Raw genomic sequence first — 26,357 nt, 5'->3', positions numbered from 1 at the left:
CTGGAGGATTTAGAAGGATTTTTTAAAATTTTGAGGTCAGGCCTAAATGGGTCAAATGATAAGGGACAATATCGGTGGCACCCAACTGTATGTCCCAAACCGCCCCCTCAGGTCCTCTACTGTTGGCCTGCTCGCTGTGCCTAAAAATATGGCAACAAAAAAAACGCTTTTTGCTTCTACGGGCCGACGGCGTGAAACAAACTCCCACTATAGCCTCTGTAGGCATTTTTAAAGCACAGATCAAGACCTACTTCTACACTCTTGCTTTTAGTTGAGCTTTTAAAATCCTTGTTGTTATACAGTATATATTTTACTGTATCGCCTTATTCACTGCTATTATATTAATGTTGTTTTATGCCTTAGCTTTTTGTTTTTATCTCTCTCTATTGCTCTGTAAAGCACTTTGCACTGCATTTCATACAAATAGCGCAGCACGAAGTGATGCAATTTCCAGGCTCTGCCTGCCTGAGCCAATTGATTGCCGCATGGCAGCTGGCAACCCCAGCCTACGCCAGCTGAATTCCCTGCCATTTGATTACTTTAGTCAGCCCCGCTTTTCAGTTATCATTCTTCAGACATTCTCCATGTGTTTATCACCGCACAACTTTCCACAAATGTGGTCAAAAATGAAAGTGACAGAGGTGACTCGAGGTGAAGGATAGCTAGCTGCTGAACGTTAAGGAACCGACTAAAAGTTAACAAATCCATTCAGTCACTGTTGAAAGTCATTATGGTCAACGTCACACTTTTTACACTTTTTTGTGTGTGTGTGTGTGTGTGTGTGTGTGCGTGCGTGTGCGTGTGTGTGTCCTTTAGTACCGGCACTTCCTTAATTGTACACTATCATGCCAAGCAGACACAGACAGACATGATCATATTTTGTTAAACCAATACGCTTATAGTAATCGTAATTATTTGGATATAATCACTATACAGAAGAAGAATATACAACATAATACTATTTGTAGTCGGTTACTGTTCAAGCCTCTCATCCTCGTAAGATGTCTGAAGTTATTTATTCCACGCCAAACTTCACAAAGAAGGTGAGAGAGAGTGATGGAGAGAGAGGACAGAGCGGGGACACCGAGGACAGAGGACAGTTGGAGGAGAGAGTGGTGGACATCTACGAGAGCTTGGATGTCGTCCCTGGACCACAGGAGGACGTGAGGGACAACGCAGCCGGAAGACAGACTCAGGGTGAGTTTGATAAAGTCGTCGCGGGGATTTCTCTTCTTCAAAGGGCAGGGGAAAATACTTTATTGTACTATAGAGGGTATGCGCATGCTTAAAGTGAATGGCACATCGAGTGGCAAATCGAGTGGCAAAGCAACATGCAAAGTGAGTTTAACATTGTTTAATGCAATCAAATGGGACTTTTCTGTTTGGATGTACAGTATGAGGCTGTCAAGGCCAGAAAGTAGTTTTTGCCACCCAGTAGGCGTTCCTGCATAACCTCCTGGTTTGATGATGATGTCACGCGCATAGCCTCTATAACAAGGCATTATCTTTTCCTTCAAGAAAACATTCAGATTTTCTCGTAGCACAACATTTAACAAGTGTATATATCCTTCACTATTTAATGTGTAGAAGTATTAGCGAGACTATTGGTCAGTTCAAAGCACCTTGGTCCAGTTGGTGTAGCTACGTAGCAGGGCTTATTTATTTTGACTTGTTTCCCTCTCTCTCAGTTGCTGCTGTACTTTCAGCTGTACTTTCTGTTTCAGGACAGCACTCTAAAGCAGAGAGAAGGCCTCTCGGAGGGCTTTCTGTGTGTCCGGGGGTGCTGTCTCTCGTGCTGCTGGGTGTGATCATAGGCCTGGTCGTGCACTGTGAGTATTCCATGTCGCTAAACTACCACATCACTCACTCAGGGAGTTTGTTGCCTGACATTTTGTAGATGTGACAGCTATAAAGGTCACCCCAGTATTAACCAAAACCTTGATTTCACTTATTTTCATTCTAATTCTCATTGACTGTAGTGTGAGTTTTATGAATCATATCTCATGCATGTGCAACGTATAGTGAATAAATGTTTGACCTCATCATGAACAGCGGTAACAACTGTGTTCATCACCATCATATTTGTCCTTTGCAGATCATTCAGTCATTAACCAGTTGACCCTGATGGGGGAGACTGACCACGCCAAAGTGACCCTGGAGAGAGATCAGCTAAACGCCTCCTACAACAACCTGACCCTGGAGAGAGATCAGCTAACCGCCTCCTACGTCAACCTGACACTGGAACATGGCCAGTTAAAGAGTGAGGAATAATGTGTGTGTATTGTTCTTGATTAACTCAGTGATTTACTTGCAAAACAGCGTCAGTAGTAAACAGTTGTGTGATGTCAGACCAGAGCTCGATCAGCAACAGAGTGAGAGACAGAGACAGAGACAGAGAGAGAGACAGAGACAGAGACAGAGACAGAGAGACAGAGACAGAGAGAGAGAGAGAGACCAAGAGGTTGAGGGAAAGCATTAAAGGGACACTTTTTTGCAAAATAATATATGTTAAAGACGTTTAGAAGGCTCACTTACTTCCTGGACTACATGTTGTCTCAGTAGGAAAGACAGCCGTCCCCCTATCCACAAAGAGCACTGCACCAAAGCATCATGGGAATTGTAGTCCAGGAAGGAAGTGAGCCCAGTGTCCATGACATCATGAACACTGCTCAAATCTTTACATACATACATAAAGACCCCTGCAGGAAAGTGTTCTAAATCTTCTAAAAGTCATTAACATGTATTAAAATGGCACGAAGAGGCACATTTATTCGCTTTAATCCATTGAGACCTGGAACGCATCCATGTCACGTTAGCGTTTAACCACATTAACCATTAACCCATTTTGGGGCGGGAACCCCTTTTGGTGTTTTAAACATTGTTATAATTTAGCTATTGAAAAATAGCAGATCTACAAGCTATGAACTTGTAGATCTGCTATTTTTGAAAAATCGTGAAAATATTTATTTCAGAAAACTGGAGGATTTAGAAAACTTTTTTTTTTAAATTTCGACGTCAGGCCTGAATGGGTTAATGTATAACCTTTGTTGAATTAATTAATCCATTCATTTGTACAGAACTAGCTTACGAACCAAAAGATATGCCCGTCAACAATGCTCTGTGCTCAACCAGGCCCATTGTCAGACAGCTCTCAATGGCTCTGTGCTCAACAGGGCAGCACAATAAGCCTATCTCACAGAATTTCCCCGCCCCCTTTTTACGCCCCCTTTCGGGGCTAGTGGTGATAGCGTGACGTCACTCCATAGACGCTACATGTTAACAGAGTTAATTTAAGAAGTCTACAACTTTTGTTTTCTCAAGGTAAGGTTTGTTCTATCTGTTCGAGCTGATTTACCATCTTGTTTGCTTCATAATAATATTGGTCTGTCACATTTTTACATTAGAAAACGTACTTAGATTCTCCAGAGAGAAAATCGTGTAAATGCTAATGTTAAATGACACCACTATCTACCGGAAGTGGGCGTGGAAAGCGGGCTGTGAGATAGGCCTATTGATGTATAGGTAACCAACCGGCAGGTTGCAAACTGCTGCCTGCACCTCCCACCCATGTGCTAATAGGAAAAACCCTGCTATTGTATCACCATACATTCCCTTTGAAAAATGGGGGGTGATGGCAAGACACTGGTGGATAAAAAAGACTGTCTGCTTGGCATGATAGTGTACAAATAAGGAAGTGCCGGTACTAAAGCACGCACGCACGCACGCACGCACACACGCACGCACGCACGCACACACGCACACACACACACACACACACACACACACAGGTAGGCTAGTCGGTTACATCAGTGGGAATACTTTTGCAATTCATTTACACCCACATACATCACCCCAGTGTGCCAAGAGGAGGAACTCGATTAAACAGGAACTGTACACGCGCTACAAACGGATGTATTGTAAAACTAATTTATTGCCCCAGACATATGTGACCAGATTTTACTGAGAGCCTGCCATCACGCAAACTACAGCTTTTCACTAGAGGAGAAACACTTTTTTGTTTTGTTTTAATGAGTTAATAGCACAGGCAGACTCTTCACATACTAGATCATGTCTGAGATAAGTGTCCGAGCTGAAAATATGAAATAAATGCTTAAACATGTAGCTAGGTGTAATATTAGAGACCACAGAAGTGAACCTTTCAAGCCTGTTTTCTCAACTCGCTGTTTTCTGCAAGACATTATTACTCTATAAGCCATATCTCCAAAACTGGTGGGCCAAACTGAACAACCAATATGTCAAATTTGAAGCTATGATTTGTTCATATGACATGAAAAAACGTCCCTCAGTCAAATGTGGTCACATATGATACTTCTGTAGTGTAAAACACAGGCATTATGAACATGCTTAATGCACAGTAATTGAGCTCTGGTGCACTAATCCTTCACCAGCCACTGATTAAACACATAGTAGTTTTGTTTGCATACTGTTTATACAGTAACTAGTAATACTATACTATTTATTATTTTAAAAGGGCTGTTTTTAATTGTAAATGCTGCTAAGGAAGATGTATCAATTCAACCTTTGTTTAAGCAGTAAAAACCACAAGATGGGTCAGATATGCGTGATTCCTTTCTACGTACGCTTTAAGGCATAGACCCGCCCTTGGTGACGCCCCGCGCGGCCCGCCTGCCTCTGATTGGCCGCGAACCCTCTTATTGGCTAGCTATGCTGCTGCTGCTGTCAGAAGAAGAGTAGAGGAAGTAGGGAGAGAAGTTGGGAGAAGCTTAGCGATAATAATATTAAAACGTTAGCGATAATAATATTAAAACGCCAACATAAACCCCGATAAAAGGTAAGCCTTGTAACTGTAATTGTTGGGTTCAACTCCCTGTGGAGCTGCTGGCTTATTCACCTTTTTTTTTTTATTCACATGAAAAAAATATGATGCACTGCAGTACAGTAATAATTAATTTGTCACTATTGTTGACATATGAAACAATATATATATATATTCACATGCAATGGAAATGAAGACTTTACATAGTACACATAGTACACACATACATTTCCTTAATGATTATATCTGGTTTCAGTATTTATTTGAACCCGTTGATTTGCGCCCTCTACCGATATTGACGTCAGACTTTGGTGCTCTAGGACACATCTAAAATCTAAATCAGTGCCAGATTTGAACATAACAATAATGGTAAAAAGACAAAGGGAGTCTGTATTCTATGGTTTGCCTCACAGTTAATTTGGTAATAGACGACATACAGTTGGGTGCCACCGATATTGTCCCTTATCATTTGACCCATTTAGGCCTGACCTCAAAATTTAAAAAAATCCTTCTAAATCCTCCAGTTTTCTGAAATAAATATTTTCACGATTTTTCAAAAATAGCAGATCTACAAGCTCATAGCGCGCCACCGAGTGGCGCGCTATGAGCTTGTAGATCTGCTATTTTTCAAAAGCTAAATTATAACATAATGTTTAAAACACCAAAAGGGGTTCCCGCCCAAAATGGGTTAACTGTCCTTTTGCGCAGATCACGCAAACCTCAGCAAAAAGAAAAGGACAATATCGATGGCCTCCAACTGTAATGTTATAGGGAGTTCCAGCCGCGCCTCTAGCCTATAGCAGGCCAGTCTGGTGCATCTCAGGAGCCTCTAGCCTATAACAGGGAGTTCCAGCCGCGCCTCTAGCCTATAACAGGGAGTTCCAGCCGCGCCTCTAGCCTATAGCAGGCCAGTCTGGTGCATCTCAGGAGCCTCTAGCCTATAGCAGGCCAGTCTGGTGCATCTCAGGAGCCTCTAGCCTATAGCAGGCCAGTCTGGTGCATCTCAGGAGCAGGACAGATAACATGCGAACAAGAAGGCTCGATGACCTGACGAAGATGTAATTGACACATCGAAACGTTGTCACTTTTTACCTGCACCCTGTTATAATAAAATAAGGGCCTAAATCGTCTGAGCTGCTCCAGTGCCTTCTTGTTCGCACAACATAATGTTACTCTGGTCATTTCTTACTCAGGTTTGTGTCTATAGACTGTCAGAAGTAATCCATCAGCAAAACTCTGTTTGATGTTTAGACAAGACGTGTCCCGATGAGTGGTTGAAGTTTGGAGACCGCTGTTACTACAGATCTACTGATGAGAAAACTTGGGAGGAAAGCAGAGACTATTGTGTGAAGGACGGAGCAAATCTGGTGATCATTAACCGTGACGACGAACAGGTTAGTGTGTGTGTGTGTGTGTGTGCGTGCGATGTAATTCTTGTCATTATATAAAACCTGAATGTATTAGAGAAAATTAATGATGGTTCATCTATCAGAAATTAATCCGAAGATTAAGCCATGGGTGTGAAACACCAACAAAGGACGCTTGGATTGGTCTGAACAGGCACATGGGCACATGGACGTGGGTGGATGGATCACCACAGACAACACAGTGAGACATCTTAAAGACGTTTTTCTATTGTAATTCTATCAAAGTCATATGAGTGACTGTATGTGATTGAAATACATTACTCACATACATACTATGTTGTTTACTCTACAGGTTCTGGGGAAAGGGATATCCTAAGTCTGGGAACTGTGCATACTGGTACAAGGATGGACAATGGTATAATTCAGGTTGTTCAGATAAAAAAACCTGGATCTGTGAGAAGTGATTCTCTAGCTCTGACATGGTTCATTCTTTCTGAGTGTATAGGTAAACCCTGCCAGAGCTTTTTGACTATATTTGGTCATTATAATTTCCGGTTTCCATTTGATATAAAGCTTTAGGTACGACCATGTACGTGGCTGGCAGATAACGTCCCTAGGGAGGGGGGTACGAATATGTACGTGAGACGGTAATAAAATAGTTAAAATGGAGTTTGAAGTTAGACACAGGTTTATATTGGAAGGGGTCTGATACAATGAATATCAAATATCAAAACATTGAATCAAGCATTCTGGGGGAATAGAACACAAAAGTCAGAGTAGAGGTTAAATGTGTTTTAAAGTGAACTGCCCCTTTAATATAGATGCCACTGCAGCCTAGAGTTCTGCTTTGTGAAGTTAAACAGTCTTAACGTAGTTATTCACAATCTTATGTAAGGCTGTCTAGATGCAATTAAAAGTGTCTTTCTTGTACAGTGATTTGCACCATATACTATTTGTACAGTTTACTGCTACTTTTCTTTTTTTTAAATTGTTTGGAGGAGGCTTTAAAGGGGAAAACCACCCATTTTCAACATTTTACTATGTCATTAATATACCTTAGAGCTGTTGTGTGGAAATAATAAAAAAAGTCCCCCCATTCTGTGTTTCCTAGAACTGTAATTATGAAAAAAATCATTAACATGGTGAAACACATCTTGATGACGTCATCAAGATGTGTTTCACCATGTTAATGATTTTTTTCAGACATCTAGTTCTAGGAAACACAGAATGGGGGAACTTTTTTATTATTTCCACACAACGGCTCTAAGGTATATTAATGACATAGTAAAATGTTGAACATGAGTGGAATGCCCCTTTAAGTACCATATGCCCCTTTAAGTACCATATTGTGCCGAATATAAGAAGACTCTTACTCTAAGACGACCCCCATTTTTCAAGACTCATTTGTGGAAAAAGAACATTGAATGTCAAATAGTCTAGTCCCTGATTATAATATGACCCCTTTTTTAAGGATATTTCCATTGGATAAAAACATTATATTCACAATAGGGTTCATTAATTTCACTGCCTGCAATGTTACCTCAGCTGTATCAGGGAGGTGCATGTGATCATACAGTTGGGTGCCACCGATATTGACTCTTATCATTTGACCCATTTAGGCCTGACCTCAAAATTTAAAAAAAATCCTTCTAAATCCTCCAGTTTTCTGAAATAAATATTTTCACGATTTTTCAAAAATAGCAGACCTACAAGCTCGTTTTCAATAGCTAAATTATAACATAATGTTTAAAACACCAAAAGGGGTTCCCGCCCAAAATGGGTTAACTGTCCTTTTGCACAGATCACGCAAACCTCAGCAAAAAGAAAAGGACAATATCGATGGCCTCCAACTGTACTTATAGCTTTTTTGCATTATTATTAGGAGCCTGCATGATTAACAACCAAATAAAGAAGACCAAATAACAAGATGAACATGGACACGTAAACTTGTGAAATGCAACATGTTGGGTTGTTGCCGTGTAAAACTTGCTTTGTGAGTCATTATCAAGAGAATAACATTGGCACCATGCACTGCTGTAGATGGACAAACATTTTATTTTAATAAAATATATTTAACAACACTGGTCTGCACCGTCTTCATATTAAATAAACTCTAGCCAACCTCTGTCCATCATTCTGACTTACTTATACAATTCTTATTATGGGGTATTGTGGTCATGTTTATAATGCTTAGGTATTATGTAATGTCTAATATAGTGAATATAGGTAACAACACTACTTCACAAGAACAATAGTGTAACTAAGATTTGCTGAAATATATGCATAGCTTATCAACTACAATGCAATATGCACACAGTATCTAGTTGCGTGACTGCAGCTGGACGGACAGCACTGCAGTGCTGAATTGTCCTCAATTTTCAGGCACAGAATGGCCGACCTCCCACACACGTCCAATAGAGCGTCGCAGTACCGAGCGGCCCGGAATTGAATTACCCATTCATTGTTCCCCATAGACGTTTGTACACTCTCAGAGTTACAGTCCCATAATAAGAAACCTGTAAGCGCCTCCGAAACCTGGAACTCCCTCAAGGACCCCTGGCCCATACGGGTCCTTGAGGGAGTCCCAATTTGGGACCCCACATTGGGAACTTCTGCCATATGGTCAGTCCCCCCAGGGCCAAATTAGCCATTGGGCCAATGGGGCCGTGGCCCAGGGGCCCTTGGCTCTCAGGGGCCCTATTGGGAAAATGTAAAGCCCTGTAATGGGTTTGAGGCCCTGAAAAAAGCTCCTGGGGACCTTCATTGGCCATTGATTTTGTTAAATTTAGGTAAAAAAAAATGATAAAAACACAAGTCGAAAATTCTGCGCGCGCGCCCCAAAAAATGTACCGGCCCAGGGGCCCTTGTGGGGTTAATCCGTCCCCGAGTCCCCCGATAGAACAGACACACACTCAAACACACCTACACATCCCACTGCGGTCACAGTGTTTCCATTAGCTCTTCATTTGACTGGTCGTCATAGGCACTGGAGAGACATTTTCAACGAGTTACTGGATTCCCGTGGTGTGACAAAAGGTGACAACAATTGACGGAGGAGGATAAAACAAAAGTGTCTCCCGTACTTTTATAAATAAACGGATAAAAACAACACGCCGTGAGGACAGTTACACTGTTGACCTCAGAAAGGGTTCACGGCACAGATACTGTACGATATTATTACATATTCTGTAATATTGTCGGGACAGTTCGTTTGTGACACCTGTGATCAATCACGGTACACCAGGGGTTCCCAGAGTGGGGTCCGGCGGGGACTCCTAGGGGTCCTTGAGGCGGTTCCAGGGGGTCCCCAGCTAAATGATAGTTAGCAACCAAATTGGACACTTATGGATCTGTAACTCAGAGAGTGTACAAACGGGTCCATTTGGTTCCATTTCTACACTCTCAAGAGTTAAATTAACTTTGATTTTACAATATAAATTGGGGCCCCAGAGATAGAAATTCCGTTAAAATAGGCGACTGTACCTTAACCCATTTTGGGCGGGAACCCCTTTTGGTGTTAGCATTATGTTATGCTTTAGCTATTGAAAAATAGCAGATCTACAAGCTCGTAGCGCGCCACCGAGTGGCGCGCTACGAGCTTGTAGGTCTGCTATTTTTGAAAAATCGAAGAACCACTGACACAGAAACATAGCTTTTACTGAAAACTGTCAGGATGTAGACATTTTTGGAATCTGATCTCAGGTCAAAATGGGTTAATACATGTCAAACCGGGCGGGGTCCTTGAAATGAAAACGGTTGAAAATGACCGCTAGAGCCGTACAAAATGGGGGTCCGCAGGCTAATATAAATGTCAATTTGGGGGGGGTCCTCGACATGAAGAAGTTTGGGAACCACGTTGTGGAACTTCCGGTACATACACCACACTGAACGTATATCCATACATAATGAACGTGACGATTCAGTTTCAGAGTATAACAATCCTTTATTTTTAAACAGTGTTACACAGGGTAGGAGTGGCGGGCGGGATGGGGGGGGGGGGGGGGAGGGACGTGGCACACACAAGACACTTCATGAAGCTGCTAGGCAGAGAACCTACTGGTGGTTGGATGACTATGAGCAAAACCATACCATGGGGGTGGTGGAGATGTTTACTGGGCTGTTCTGAACTGAACCTATACTGGTCCTTAAAACCTGACCTATAGCTTCCACCGTTATCCAAGAAAACTGGTTTACCAAATAAAGAATATTTGATGTTGTCGAAGACGCTTTCCCCCGCCGCCAGTGTTAATTTGTGTAGCATCCCAGCCATGAGAATGCACTAGTGGTTTGAATTATTGGAGCATCGACAGCAAGCAGGTATTTAAACCGCGCTGTTCAATCCGGTGACATCGGTGAGATGTCTCGAATGTTCATTTATATACTTTTAAGACGAGCGTTTCAACGAGCGCCGCGTCACGAAATTAAAGTGTGGCTTGACAAAACGTTGTCCGACTTGAAAACCACAAGGGCCGAATTGTGTGTGTGTGTACGCATTGGCTTTCACGTGTTCCTTTTACAAATTTGTTCTGCGATTATACAAAAAGATGATCGACCGGAATACAAAGACAATTATGAAACTACAGCGAGAAAATGGACTACAAACATGGATGCGAACATTTTGGGGGGGAAAACCCATAGAGCCCAACATCTCTGTGACTGGTGAAAACACAGCCCACTGGTTCAAATAGCACTCAAAGCCCCCCCCCCCAGAATCACAAGTAGCTCCTCGTGCTGAAAAAGTACACGGAGGAAGTGATGGCAGATTGTTTGATTTATAGTGGTGTTCTTAAAATGTCAAAACACTCCCTAAATATATTAAAAATATTCAAAAAGGGGGGCACAACAAATCCCACCTGTCAAGAACTATAGCTCAGTTCACAGAGAAAGAAAACAAAAGTGTACAATATTGAAAAGAAAAAGAAAAACTACAAATATATATTTTTGTGTGATATAACCAATGCTTTTGGAAAGATTTGTTTTCTTTTGGAACAGCAAAAAACTTCCCAGCTGCCTCGTGTTGCATGTTTTAATCACACCTAGTACGGTAGGTTTGTGAGAGGAGGTGGAAGAGAAATGCTGCCCCTCTCTGGAATGTTATGTAACTGCATAGTAGAAGTCAAACCCAGTGTCTCCCAATATTACCCATAACACCTTGCCCCGACTCAAAAAACTAAGAGGACATTTGAAACTTTTTAAAGCTAAACTTGTACCTTCTTTTGCAGAAATACCCGGTCGCCGGCTAGTTCGTCTCACAAATCAGGCTACTACTGAAGTATTAGCTGACAGTAGTCGCCTGAGAATGCGGCGAAAAAGATGAAACTGATGAAAATAGTTTAGCTTTGTCCAGTCTGAAATGCCCGTATAGCTAAGCTTACTTAGGTGAGGTCCAGCCTGGCAAAGGTTGCATGGTTACATTTAGGCAAGCCCAAACAAAATGCATTTCTTGAGATGCTTTTCACAAAACAAAAACAAATCGGGGTGTGCCAAAAGTACATACAATTATTTTGATCTGAACCTTGAACTATGCATTTATTTTTTTTCTTCTTCAAACTAGTCCATGTTTTAAAATCACCCGGACACATTTTCAGTGAAAAACAAAACAAAAACAACAACAACACAGAAAATGAACAACAAGTCAGCAGATTCTATTTGGACCAAGAGAGGACATCAAACCCTCACAGATGCATGACTTCAGCTTGTTTGTATTTTGAACCGTTATGCTGGTATACTGTTGCAAAGGCTGGTTTTAATGTCAACTTACTGTAGGGAAACACCCCCCCGTTCTTCCAATTTACTGTAGCTGAAACGGAAGCGAATAGAGTTCTTTTGCAGGCCCCGCTTTTCCAGCAATGTCTCTCGTTTTGAGGTTTGAAACCGCTCACGACTCGAATAAAACAAATGTTACAGGTAGGTATAGTAGCAGTTTCAGCTTCAGCTGATCATCCAGACACAATGACACGGGTCACAAACAAAGGCTTCAACAGTATCTAGACTCGCTGAGGAAGGTCTTTGCGGTGTGGTCTCTGTCCCATGGAGAGAGTATGAAACCAAGACATGCTTAGACCCTGAGCATGGTTTAGTTTAGGATCTACAAGGGTTTGTGGTCCTGATAGATGTTCTGGTCTGACATGAAGCTAGGCAGTGGCGTGCACAGACATTTAGAGGGGCAGGTGCTCAAGTGGGGAAAAAAGGGCACTTTGTGCAGCGCGTGGAACCGGCCGGTTGCCTTAATAGTGTGAGATTTATAGATTGTGGGGCCTAAATAATATATTAGAAGCTTTTTATCAAGAATTGATCAATGTTACCATGGTCCACATACTGTACAGTGTAACTGTACAAAAAGTGTTTTTTCTTTCTTCTAAAGGGCACATTGCCAAAAGGGCAGGGGGTGCTCTAGCACCCCCTAGTGTCTATCTGTGCAAGCCACTGGGTCCTGATAGATGTTCTGGTCTGACATGAAGCTAGGAGCAAAAAGAAAAAACGGTTTTGAACCCGTGACGACATGCAGGCTCTGAAACAGCACATTTACACACAGGTTTGACCAATTAGTCCAATTAGTAGTAGTATTGAGGCTAATCTTCCAGTTATTCCAGTCATTTGGTCCCAATAGTAACAAAACTGGCATTTTCTTTTTGTATAATTCAGTAATGTTGGTGATTTATTGTTTTTAAAACATTCGGCCAAATACAGAGGAATTAAGAGTAACTTTCGGGACGTCCCCAATGCTACTCGTGGAGAACCGAGTCGTTGAGCGCAGCTCAAGGCCTGTATGCGATCACTTGTCCATTTTGTGGTTTCTACAAGAAGAGTGTGTTAGTAGTTGGCACCGCAGATCAACGTATAATCAATCAATACAAAAAGAAACAGCGCCACCTCTTTCTCCCAATAACACACCAGTTATTTAGCCGGTCCCATCTCTCCCAATCAGAAATGACGCTTACCGCTTTCCCCCCCGTTCCCCCCCGTTCCCCTGGGACCCCGGAACGATTGGAAGGGAAAGGGGGCGGCTCTTTCCGCTCCCATTCCCCCAATAACCTTCATCTGTTCTGTACAGAAAGCTTTTAATGTCAGTTCACTTCCAATTAGACTTCGGCTCAGACAGTGAATTAAAAAAAACTCACCAAGGATGGAGCGCTCGCTTAACCATAATTATTTCACAATGCTTGAATTTGGACCATTTGGATTCCCTGGTTATAAAAAGTCAAAAAATAAAGCGCAAAATGGTTGTCGTAAAATGGCTGATTAGAGTAGTGACGAGAATACAAAATTCTTTAGTATGCTAAAATGTTTTTTTTTCTTTTCTCCTTTTAAATAAAATACAAAATAAGTGATTGGAAGATGAACTGAAGTCAGCGGCCAAGTCGACGCACGAGGAATGTGGATGAAAAACAACAACTCTACTTCAACAATAAGAAATGGAACGCTGGAATCATAGAACTTCTTCTAAAACGTCTGGTTGATTGGTATCGTGGCATCCATCATTTCGGTGTAATTACAAAGAAACAAAAAAAATAATAATCCGAGTTACTATTACAGTATTAACGGTACTTTATATAAACACACCATTTCTCCACGTTTACATTTTTTGTGACGATCTAATTACGCTGAAATGAAGAACGGGGGGGGGGGGGGGGGGGAGCAAGCTGTAAAAGGGTACCACTTTGGCAGGGACACACCGAGACCACTTCGTTCTTCGCCCACGTACTAAACTTAGTCGAGTACTGATCAACTCCCAATGAACGGTTCCTTTCACCGAACGGCACAGACTCACACGTACGCCAGTGTCTGGAAATCATGACAAAATGTGACGGCGATAGAAGACAGTCTTGTCAAGAGAGAATATTTCCGTGCAAGGTGATAGCAGTACACGGGCATAATACTCCATTTCTACAGTTGGAGGCCATCGATATTGTCCTTTTCTTTTTGCTGAGGTTTGCGTGATCTGCGCAAAAGGACAGTTAACCCATTTTGGGCGAGAACCCCTTTTGTGTTTTAAACATTATGTTATAATTTAGCTATTGAAAAATAGCATATCTACAAGCTCATACGAGCTTGTAGGTCTGCTATTTTTGAAAAATCGTGAAAATATTTATTTCAGAAAACTGGAGGATTTAAAAGGATTTTTTTAAAGTTTTGAGGTCAGGCCTAAATGGGTCAAATGATAAGGGACAATATCGGTGGCACCCAACTGTATGTAACTCTCGAGAGCATACAAATGGAACCAACGGTTAATTTGGTGTCATTTGTATAACGCTCTCGCGCGCCAAGTCATCGCGGAGGATTTGACTGCGTAGGGTGTATAGCTTTGTATCGGCTCGGTGGTGTCGATGCGTCCCTGCACGGAAATCTTTTAATATCATAGCAATTAAATGGCAGATACAACAACCGATCTTCTCTCTCTCTCTCTCTCGTTTTAAATGTGTTTATTATTTAAACAATAAAAAGAGAAAGCGCTAGTAAAAAATAAAAACACGCTACAAATGTTAATCTAACAAAAGTGGTTCTTTTTCGTCGTCTTCCCCCGTCTGTTTTTTTTTTCGTTTCGGAGTGAGGGGTTTTTTATTTGTACGCACCACAGACACACGGAAGAAACACCAACCACTCCCTCTACCGCTCTCTCTCTCTCTCTCTCTCTCTCAGTCTCCCCTACCCCCCTCCCCTCTTCCCTCTCCCCGGGTCGCTCCTCTTCCTCAGTCAGCCATGGTTGGTTGTTGTGAGGTGATGAAGGACTCGGACGCGGGACAACGTGACGAGGGCCTCTTCAACTCTGGAGAACGAGGGATGGGGGCAGAGAGAGAGAGCGCGGGAGGGAGAGACAGAATGAGACGAGAGGGAAGGAGGGAGGGGGAGAAAGGAGTTTCTTGTTATGTTACTGCCGATAAAGACCTTTTTTTTTTTTTTTAGCCCATTTTGACCTGAGATCAGATTCTAAAAATGTCTTCTACATCCTGACAGTTTTCTGAAAAAGCTATGTTTCTATGTCAGTCGTTCTTCGATTTTTCAAAAATAGCAGACCTACAAGCTCGTAGCGCGCCACTCGGTGGCGCGCTACGAGCTTGTAGATCTGCTATTTTTCAATAGCTAAAGCATGACATAATGCTAACACCAAAAGGGGTTCCCGCCCAAAATGGGTTAAATCGGTACTCTAGTACAGTAATACAATGTAGCTCAAGACCCAATAGTGAAACGGGACATACGTTTAGTAAATTATGGCTATATTCTCTACTTCTTAACCCTTTTTTACATTTATTTATGGAAATTATTAGTTTAAAAAAAAATCGCATTCATGAAATACTGTAATTGTTTTGTATTGTTTTTGAAAAGCTGTGATAATTTTTGGAAATCTTTTTAAAAGGAAACGAAATAAGGGGACATTCTACCCTACATGGGTCCTGAGTGACCCACTGTTTGGGAAAGTATTCCTTCGCATCGTTCTTTAACCCATTTTGGGGCGGGAACCCCTTTAGGCGTTAGGTGCATCATGTTATGCTTTAGCTATTGAAAAATAGCAGATCTACAAGCTCACTACGAGCTTGTAGGTCTGCTATTTTTGAAAAGTCGAAGAACCATAGCTTTTTCAGAATGTAGAAGACATTTTTTAGAATCTGATCTCAGGTCAAAATGGGTGTTAAGGTATGTTCTTTGTACATTGTCTCAGGGCATTTCTTGACACGCAGCAGACAGTGCGTTTGTCCATGTCCAAGTCTTCTCTCTCTTTAAAAACGTGGATTAAACAATGAAAACATAACTCGGGGCAACTCGTGAATCGCAGGGAAAGTGTTCTACAATTAACTAACCCATTTTGGGCGGGAACCCCTTTAGGTGTTTTAAGCATTATGTTATGCTTTAGCTATTGAAAAATAGCAGATCTACAAGCTCATAGCGTGCCACCGAGTGGCGCGCTACGAGCTTGTAGGTCTGCTATTTTTTTTAAATCGTGAAAATGTGGCGCGAATCTTTGAATATATATCCTTTCACATGTAGTGAACGGTTTTAACTCATACCTTTGCTTCTGGGGGGGTCCCTGGAACAACATATTTTCAGATGGGGGGTGGGCGGCCAATTACATAATATTTTTGGGGGTCTTTGACATGAAAATGTTTGAGAACGACTGACATAAAAACATGTTTTTTTCCCCAGAAAACTGTCAGGATTTAGAAGGCATTTGTAAAATCGTCCTCAGGTCTAAACGGGTCAACTCGGGCAACTCGTGAATAGAAAGTCAAAGTGTCATAATGACGATAAAGAACACCCTCTCGTGTATATATATATATATATATATATATATATATATATATATCACTTTGTTTGTTACCTGCGTAGAGTCAATCGTCCTCCTCGGCCAGTTCGGTTTCTTTATGTACCACCACTCTGGTGACTGACATGTCAGGGTGCTGCTCCTTGGCCTCCTTAATGGCCTGGGCCAATGCCTGCGGTACGGTACGGTACGGTACGGTACGGTACGGTAGCAGAGCAGCAGGCAGAGGTGGGATAGGGCCGGGCAAGGGGGGGGGGGGGTGGAAATGATGGCGTTAAAATGAAACACAAAATAAAAACATGACAAAAAGTAATTGACGCAGAACATAAATGAACACGTAACATGAAAACATTTCCACACTTAGAGCCATACTGTTCTAAGCTGATAGGCCTCACTCACACCCAAGACACATAACACTTGTGTCCTGCGTTGTCTTCTGTGTGTCATGGCCGCCTCGATGCATTTCCAATGGGAGTCACATGGTTTCATCATGACACGACCTTGTTGCATGGTTGTCTTCTGCATGCCCCCCCCCCCCCCCCCCGCAATGCAACCACGTGACTCCCTTAGAGTATATATGAATAGAGACGGCACCCGAGTTCTCCTCCCATCCACTTGCATTAAGTTGCTCAAAAGCGCATGAGGCGATTTCACTGTGCATTCTGGGTAGGAACAGAGTGCATTCTGGGATGGATTGGGCCCAAACACATGAACGCGCTGCCGCTGACTATCATTGCAGGCATTCAGCGTTCACGTGTCATCGTGAACGTGCACAGTGATAGTCAACGGACCAGCACGTTCATGTGTTTGGGCCCACGCTGCAATATCAAATTCGGCCACTATGTCCATTTCGCCTCAGGGTTTCATCCGGGTGCCGCCTCTATTCATATATACTCTAAGGTGACTCCCATTGGAAATGCATTGAGGCGGCCATGACACACAGGGCACGCGTGTGTCTTGTGTGTGTCTTAAGGTGTGAGGGAGGCCTTAGAAGGAGGGAGGTAAAGCAAACCCAGGGAAACTGGGTGAAAAAAGTAGTATGGACGCAAATAAAGAGACTTGGATTATTGGCTCAAATCTTATATTTGCCATGTCTGGTTTTCTCAAATCAAACTAGCCCAATGGTAGACAATTAAATAGATTTAGACAGAGCTAGAAAACACATTTTGGAAAATTGTGATATGCCAGATTTCCATTTATATTTTATAGACAAATTAAAAAAAAAAAAATTAAATGTGATCTTTAAACCGTTGCGCGACTCTGGTCTAATCGGTTGCTATTTATCACACAGAAACACCTAGAGTCCAAAGGTTCATTCATATTTCAGAGGAAATCCAGCCAATCAAACAAGACAGAAAGACAGACTTATACAGGCAAATCAAACCAACCAATGATGTGACTGGAACGCAACGAAGGAGCAAGTTATAAAAATAATGGATGGAAGGATTACAATCTGTAGAATGAATGGATGGACGGACGGACCAATGGGAGGAGGATTAGATGGATGGATGAATGAATGGACAGATCAATGGACGGATGAATGAATGGACAGATCAATGGACGGATGGATGGATGGACGGATGGTTGGAAGGATGGATGGAAGGTGGTGAAGGGTCTACTTTGACTGAGAATCCTACTGCGTGATTGGCAGCTCAAGGGGGAGGGACCTGTGTGAGGCGATTGCTAGCGACTGACCTGGTCGTGGTCGATGTCCGAGTCGCCGGTGATGACGATGCGTTTCTCGATCCTCGTCTCCGATAGGCCGCCCTTTAATGTCTGCGATACAAACGGATCACAACAGCTCTTTAATATCTGGACCAGAACATAAAGGCTGGTTTGTAATTGGACCCTACGTCACAGTACAATCCTCGGTGTTAGTCTCTCACATAACTATTCCACAATCTATGAACGATATTCTGGAACTGCACCTCCCGAAATCCGAGTAATCCGTTTGTCATTTGATACAGAGACAGTCATAGTGGCAAGACTAACTGTGCATGACTGTTTTTTTTGGTTTGGTTTTAATCCAAAATGAGTTAAAAGCACAGGCAGACTCTTCACATACTAGAGCATGGCTGAAATCATTGTCTGAAATCGACATGTAAATATGAAATAAATGCTTAAACATGTAGCTAGGTGTAATGTTAGAGTCCACACAAGTGAACCTTTCAAGCCCGTTTTCTCAACTCCTTGGTAATGTGTGTGGTAGTAATGGTGACAGTACCTTGGTAATGTGTGTAGTAGTGGTGACAGTACCTTGGTAATGTGTGTAGTAGTGGTGACAGTACCTTGGTAATGTGTGTGGTAGTAATGGTGACAGTACCTTGGTAATGTGTGTAGTAGTGGTGACAGTACCTTGGTAATGTGTGTAGTAGTGGTGACAGTACCTTGGTAATGTGTGTAGTAGTGGTGACAGTACCTTGGTAATGTGTGTAGTAGTGGTGACAGTACCTTGGTAATGTGTGTGGTAGTAGTGGTGACAGTACCTTGGTAATGTGTGTGTGTAGTAGTGTTGACAGTACCTTGGTAATGTGTGTAGTAGTAGTGGTGACAGTACCTTGGTAATGTGTGTAGTAGTGGTGACAGTACCTTGGTAATGTGTGTAGTAGTAGTGGTGACAGTACCTTGGTAATGTGTGTAGTAGTGGTGACAGTACCTTGGTAATGTGTGTAGTAGTGGTGACAGTACCTTGGTAATGTGTGTGGTAGTAATGGTGATAGTACCTTGGTAATGTGTGTAGTAGTGGTGACAGTACCTTGGTAATGTGTGTAGTAGTGGTGACAGTACCTTGGTAATGTGTGTAGTAGTGGTGACAGTACCTTGGTAATGTGTGTAGTAGTGGTGACAGTACCTTGGTAATGTGTGTAGTAGTGGTGACAGTACCTTGGTAATGTGTGTGGTAGTGGTGACAGTACCTTGGTAATGTGTGTAGTAGTGGTGACAGTACCTTGGTAATGTGTGTGGTAGTAATGGTGATAGTACCTTGGTAATGTGTGTAGTAGTGGTGACAGTACCTTGGTAATGTGTGTAGTAGTGGTGACAGTACCTTGGTAATGTGTGTAGTAGTGGTGACAGTACCTTGGTAATGTGTGTGGTAGTAATGGTGATAGTACCTTGGTAATGTGTGTAGTAGTGGTGACAGTACCTTGGTAATGTGTGTAGTAGTGGTGACAGTACGTTGGTAATGTGTGTAGTAGTGGTGACAGTACCTTGGTAATGTGTGTGGTAGTAATGGTGATAGTACCTTGGTAATGTGTGTAGTAGTGGTGACAGTACCTTGGTAATGTGTGTAGTAGTGGTGACAGTACCTTGGTAATGTGTGGTAGTGGTGACAGTACCTTGGTAATGTGTGTGGTAGTGGTGACAGTACCTTGGTAATGTGTGTAGTAGTGGTGACAGTACCTTGGTAATGTGTGTGGTAGTAATGGTGACAGTACCTTGGTAATGTGTGTGGTAGTAATGGTGACAGTACCTTGGTAATGTGTGTGGTAGTGGTGACAGTACCTTGGTAATGTGTGTAGTAGTGGTGACAGTACCTTGGTAATGTGTGGTAGTGGTGACAGTACCTTGGTAATGTGTGTGGTAGTAATGGTGACAGTACCTTGGTAATGTGTGTGGTAGTAATGGTGACAGTACCTTGGTAATGTGTGTGGTAGTAATGGTGACAGTACCTTGGTAATGTGTGTGGTAGTGGTGACAGTACCTTGGTAATGTGTGTGGTAGTAATGGTGACAGTACCTTGGTAATGTGTGTGGTAGTAATGGTGACAGTACCTTGGTAATGTGTGTGGTAGTAATGGTGACAGTACCTTGGTAATGTGTGTGGTAGTAATGGTGACAGTACCTTGGTAATGTGTGTGGTAGTAATGGTGACAGTACCTTGGTAATGTGTGTGGTAGTAATGGTGACAGTACCTTGGTAATGTGTGTGGTAGTGGTGACAGTACCTTGGTAATGTGTGTAGTAGTGGTGACAGTACCTTGGTAATGTGTGGTAGTGGTGACAGTACCTTGGTAATGTGTGTGGTAGTAATGGTGACAGTACCTTGGTAATGTGTGTGGTAGTAATGGTGACAGTACCTTGGTAATGTGTGTGGTAGTAATGGTGACAGTACCTTGGTAATGTGTGTGGTAGTAATGGTGACAGTACCTTGGTAATGTGTGTGGTAGTAATGGTGACAGTACCTTGGTAATGTGTGTGGTAGTGGTGACAGTACCTTGGTAATGTGTGTGGTAGTAGTGGTGACAGTACCTTGGTAATGTGTGTGGTAGTGGTGACAGTACCTTGGTAATGTGTGTGGTAGTAGTGACAGTACCTTGGTAATGTGTGTGGTAGTAGTGGTGACAGTACCTTGGTAATGTGTGTGGTAGTAGTGACAGTACCTTGGTAATGTGTGTGGTAGTAGTGGTGACAGTACCTTGGTAATGTGTGTAGTAGTGGTGACAGTACCTTGGTAATGTGTGTAGTAGTGGTGACAGTACCTTGGTCATGTGTGGTAGTAATGGTGACAGTACCTTGGTAATGTGTGGTAGTAATGGTGATAGTACCTTGTTAATGTGTGGTAGTAATGGTGATAGTACCTTGGTAATGTGTGTGGTAGTGGTGACAGTACCTTGGTAATGTGTGTAGTAGTGGTGACAGTACCTTGGTAATGTGTGTAGTAGTGGTGACAGTACCTTGGTAATGTGTGTAGTAGTGGTGACAGTACCTTGGTAATGTGTGGTAGTAATGGTGATAGTACCTTGGTAATGTGTGTGGTAGTGGTGGTACACAGAGATTCAGATGTGATTGTCTGAGCTGTCATCAAAACGCCAGGTTCGCCGTCCCCACCATCCAGCTACAGAGAGACAGAGAGAGAGAGACAGAGTCAGTCAATATCCTTGTTGACAGACACAAATACGCACGGGAAAATCCACAAATGGATAAATGAACACAGACACAGTAGAGTATTTACTGTACACTGTGCTGTGTGTGTGTGTGTGTGTGTACCTGCGCAGCTTCGTATGTGATGGTCTTGGTCTCCGTGTGGACGATGGGAACTTCCTTAGTGGCGATCTCCGTCTTCTGCGCCGCGAAGGTGTCCGATATGGTCACCATCTCGGTCTTCACCACGGGAGGCTGGGGGGTGGGGGGGGGGGGGGTGAGGTGTAACACGTTAAAAAAAGAAACGCACACACACAAAACCCGGGAACCAAACGGAAACACAGAAACCGGAGCGGACACACAACACTGCATACATACGTATGTGACTGTGTTCAGCTCACGTTCCAACGCGACCACTGCACAGTCACGTCTCTTAAACCAATTTAAGTGAAAATGAACTGAACGGCGGTCAGCCACACACACACACACACAGTACATGCGAGTAAGTGCAGCCCATTTCAGCAGACGGTGAAGAATAGATGAACACACATGAACTGGTGACAGTCAAGTGGGACAAGCATGTGTCTACTAGCAGCGTGAACAACAATGCACACGTCATGCACATGGAAAGAAACACATGGAATGTCCCCCGTTCTGCTGCTTTAGACGAGCCACCCAGCATGCAACAGCGGTGACGCCGACGACGCAGCAGAAACGACAAAACACAAAAATGCAGTGACTGACAAACATTGACTTTTGGCTGTCGACGTGCGGCCAAATGAACGAGCCCATACTAATCCCTCTGGACAATCTACGCCAGGCATTCTTAACCAGTCCCGGGGATAGACGGCGTAGAAAAAAAAACATGCTGTTAGTATTGGGAGAGAAAAAAGACCCCATGTTTTTGTAGTAAACGTGTACGTCCCCCCCCCCCCCCCCCGCTCATACGCAGAACAAATCTTTAACCGTTCCCCCCCCCCCCCAATGTAACATGACAACCAATGACAGCACAGTGCAATACGAACATGCAAATACAAAAATCACGTTTGTTCCCCCCCCGCATGAAAATGAGCACCGTTCACGTTCACAATGACATGCAAACAAACAAACAAACATGGTAACCGACATGCAAAGTGACATGCAGAAAGATGCAATATAACAGCCAGGCGACTTTTCTCTCATTTCAGGAAGCGGTTGGCAGCGGGTAAATTATTATAACAAAAAAAAAAAACACCTGTACGTTTTGTTTCATTTGAGATTCCAATTGATACAATGTACAAAGACAATTATAATTATGAACCAATGCTGCGTGACTCCCCGTTGCCAACCTCCCAACAAGGACAAGTCCTACGGTACAACACTCGCAAAAAGGTGAAGCACAAGCACAGCAACATATCTAAAAGCCTCGGTTGTCAGTGGCGTGCACAGATAGACACTAGGGGGTGCTAGAGCACCCCCTGCCCTTTTGGCAATGTGCCCTTTTGAAAAAAAAGAAGAAAAAAAAAACATTTTTTTTCTCTTTTTTTTTTGATTTTTCAAAAATAGCAGACCTACAAGCTCATAGCGCGCCACTCGGTGGCGCGCTATGAGCTTGTAGATCTGCTATTTTTCAATAGCTAAAGCATAACATAATGCTAACACCAAAAGGGGTTCCCGCCCAAAATGGATTAAGGCAACCGGCCGGTTCCACGCGCTGCACAAGGTGCCCTTTTTTAACTTGAGCACCTGCCCCTCTAAATGTCTGTGCACGCCACTGTCGGTTGTATCACACACAAGAACCCCCCAAACATGTCATTTTAACCACGTATACAATGTAAAAATGACACAAACACATGATAATGATAATATTGTATATGACAATTATGATACGAGATGTAGCATGGAAACAATATAGGCAGCAACAGCAATGAGGCACACTTCAGGAGCAATGGAGGGGGGGGGGACGGGGGACGGGGGAGGCTGAGGCCAAATCAAATGACACAATACACTTAAAATGAGATTGAATAATGTGGCCCATTGGTGGTACATTAACATTAACATTGACACTAACAACAACACACGAACATAAGTCGTCTCTCTCTCTCTCTCTCTCTCTCTCTCTCTCTGTCTGTCCAGAGAAGGTCTTGTGAATATGGCTCGGTTTTGGGATTTTTTAAGGAGAAAAGAGGATTCTGGGACGGAATAGCGTTCAAAATAGTCATCATCGGCGCCGTGTGAAAACCTGTAACTCGTCATTTTGTCTCGCAAGCTGCTGACACTAGCTTTCTCTCTCTTCCAGTTTGCCGCGGCGGGTCATCGTCCGTGCATTCGTAAAATTGAACACAGCATGGCTTGGAAATCGCTTTACCACGCAAATCACGTGCGTACTTGCACTGTACAGTTGGGTGCCACCGGATATTGTCCCTTATCATTTGACCCATTTAGGCCTGACCTCAAAATTTAAAAAATCCTTCTAAATCCTCCAGTTTTCTGAAATAAATATTTTCACGATTTTTCAAAAATAGCAGACCTACAAGCTCGTTAGCGCGCCACTCGGTGGCGCGCCTATGAGCTTGTAGATCTGCTATTTTTCAATAGCTAAATTATAACAATGTTTAAAACACCAAAAGGGGTTCCCGCCCAAAATGGGTTAACTGTCCCTTTTGCGCAGATCACGCAAACCTCAGCAAAAAGAAAAGGACAATATCGATGGCCTCTAACTGTATATCACTGTATAATGCATTGTCGTATGACTGACAATGGCGAATAGTGGAGGGGGAAAAAAAAGCCAATCTACAAGCTCACGAGCTTGACTTTTGACAAAAAAAAATAACAAGCCCAAAATAGGGACTCCAAGTTTAAAGGGGTTAAATTCTTTGATTTTCTTAATGGGAGTGGCACACATGTGGGAGTGGCACACAAGCAACGTTGGGCTTTTCACTGCATTTGAAGACGGGTGTGCGGGTGTTTTTTTTCTTTTTCATGATGTCGGGCACGTGGTTGTCCCTCTCCTATCTGTCGCTTTGTAGGTGTGCAAAAGCCTTGCTTTTTAACTCATAATTATGTGGAAAAAAACCCCCACTATTGACAGAGAACGTCTAACACTACGGTGAACCCCGTCTTAGTTTAAGAGATACGAGGTCTTCTCTACATGGACGAACAAGGTTTTCAGGGTGACGGAGGCGCTGAAAGGGGAGTGGCTCCACTGCACGGGGGGGGGGGGGGGGGGGGGGGTTTACCGGAAGACAAGCGGGAAGGAAACCTGACGCCGTGATAGGGCAGGAAGGGGGGGAAAGTAGGCGTGTCTACAGTCGGCAGGCCGGGGGGGCGGGGGGACAGACCAAAGCCCAGCGAAGCTCTCTGCAACTGGCCCGGGGGCAGCAGGAATGGGCTCTATGCACACACGCCATTTTGGAAAAGAACTTGGGGGCCCCCCTCCCTATACTTCCCTCACAGGCGTTACCCGATGATAATAATCAAGGCTCTGTTCAAAGTTCTGGGTCAAACAGAGTCAGGGTGCCGCTATTGTGGCTCACTGGAGACACTCTGCTACACCATGTGGGTCTCAAAGTGGCCTTGAGTGGTTTCCAAATGGCCCCGCACGGGTGTGTACGGGTCCATTTGGTTCCATTTTGTACACTCTCAGAGTTATGGTGGATCTGGACATCAAACGTTTGAGAACCACTGCACACTGAATGGAAGAGAGCCTTAATTAGTATCATCGAAACACCTGTGACGGGACGCAGGTGAAGCGGGCCGAAGTAGGAAGAGTTATTTCTGGGGTTGCACGGAGCCCATTACCTCAGAGCAACAAATAACCTGTGGGCAGCGGGGCTGCTCGGCAACGAGGCCTCTCCGTTCACTCTGGGCCCCTCCTCCTCCTCCTCCTCCTCCTCCTCCTCTCTCCTCTTCCTCGGCCAAGGAGGCGGCAACAAATCCGGCCGCTGCTGCTGCCGCCTCGCCGGGCAGGGCGTGGCCGTTGGGGGGCGGGACTCGTCGGGCGTCACCATGGGGTCTTCGGTGCTCTCCTCCTCTGTCGTCGTCGTGGCGGTCTCCTGGGCCAGCGCTCTGGCCAGCGCCTCCTCTACCACCTCCTCCGCCACCTCCTCCAGGACCCCGTGATGCTCCTCCTCCTTCCGTCCGTTCTCTTCGGCCGCCGCGGCCGCCGCCACCGCCTGCTGCACAACCTCTTCCAACCGGAGCCGCTTCCCGAGACTCCTCCGCCGCCTCCTTCTCCTCCTCGGCGGGGGGAGGAGCGGCTGCTTCTGGCGTAGACGGCTCCTCCTCCTGCTGCTCCTCGACAGGAAGGGCGAGGAGGGGCCTCTTGAGACGCGAGCGAGTTCTCCACCTCACTCTCCCTTCTCTTCCTCCTTCTCTACGTGCTCCTCCTCCTCCTCCTCCTCCCTCTCTTCTGGGATGCGCGGCGGGTGAGCGAGGGTCCGGAGACGTCGGGGCGGTACTCCGCCTCTTCGTCGCTCTCACTCTCGGACGAGACGCTCTCGTGCGCTCCGACGACGTCGGGGGGCCTCGGCCGCGCCCGCCTCCTCTTCTTCTTCCGCAACTCCTCCTCCTGTGCGGACTTCACGCCTGCTCCTCAGGGGCAGGGTCAGGGGGGGGTCAGGGGCGGGAGTCAGGGGCGGAGGAGGCAAGGTCGGGGCTTTCGATGATCGTGACGACGATGGATGGTTTGGTTGCCTTGGAAACTTCCTGGATGACAACGGTCTCTGCTATTCGACCTCAGTCGTCTATACACACACACACCGCGCGCGCACATGCAGACACACACACACAGCGCGCACATGCAGACACACACACACACACACACACACACAAAAACACGGACACGCACACAAACACACACACAGCGAGACGGTACACGACACATGCGTGGAGACAAAAACAAAAGAAAGTGTAACGTGACCACAGAACTTAAAAAAAAGTTAAAACAAGCGACAGATACTGCAAAATAAAAGATTATGAGACATGATGTGTGTGACACACAGAGAGAGAGAGAGAGAGAGAGAGGAGAGAGAGAGAGAGAGAGAGAGAGAGAGAGGAGAGAGAGAGAGAGAGAGAGGAGAGAGAGAGAGAGAG

General features: G+C 44.1%; 1 protein-coding gene across 1 annotated transcript in view; it reads right to left on the bottom strand.

Moving 5' to 3' along the window:
• Positions 1 to 10,088: 10,088 nt before the first annotated feature.
• LOC306940533 (uncharacterized protein) overlaps positions 10,089 to 26,357 on the bottom strand; it is a 156,773-nt gene continuing 140,504 nt past the window's right edge. Inside the window, exons 19-24 of the mRNA XM_079525631.1 lie at positions 25,065 to 25,833; positions 21,411 to 21,539; positions 21,163 to 21,258; positions 18,119 to 18,199; positions 16,481 to 16,595; positions 10,089 to 14,932 (exon numbers count right to left, since the gene is read on the bottom strand). Of these exons, the coding sequence (XP_079381757.1) occupies positions 16,491 to 16,595; positions 18,119 to 18,199; positions 21,163 to 21,258; positions 21,411 to 21,539; positions 25,065 to 25,833 (1,180 nt within the window). The 3' untranslated portion in view covers positions 10,089 to 14,932; positions 16,481 to 16,490. The remainder of the gene's footprint in view (positions 14,933 to 16,480; positions 16,596 to 18,118; positions 18,200 to 21,162; positions 21,259 to 21,410; positions 21,540 to 25,064; positions 25,834 to 26,357) is intronic.

Source organism: Electrona antarctica (assembly GCF_951216825.1).
Source record: "Electrona antarctica genome assembly, chromosome: 17".
Classification (NCBI taxonomy): Eukaryota; Metazoa; Chordata; class Actinopteri; order Myctophiformes; family Myctophidae; genus Electrona; species Electrona antarctica.
Note: the sequence above shows the minus strand (reverse complement) of the source record. Positions and strands in the feature narration are given on the sequence as shown.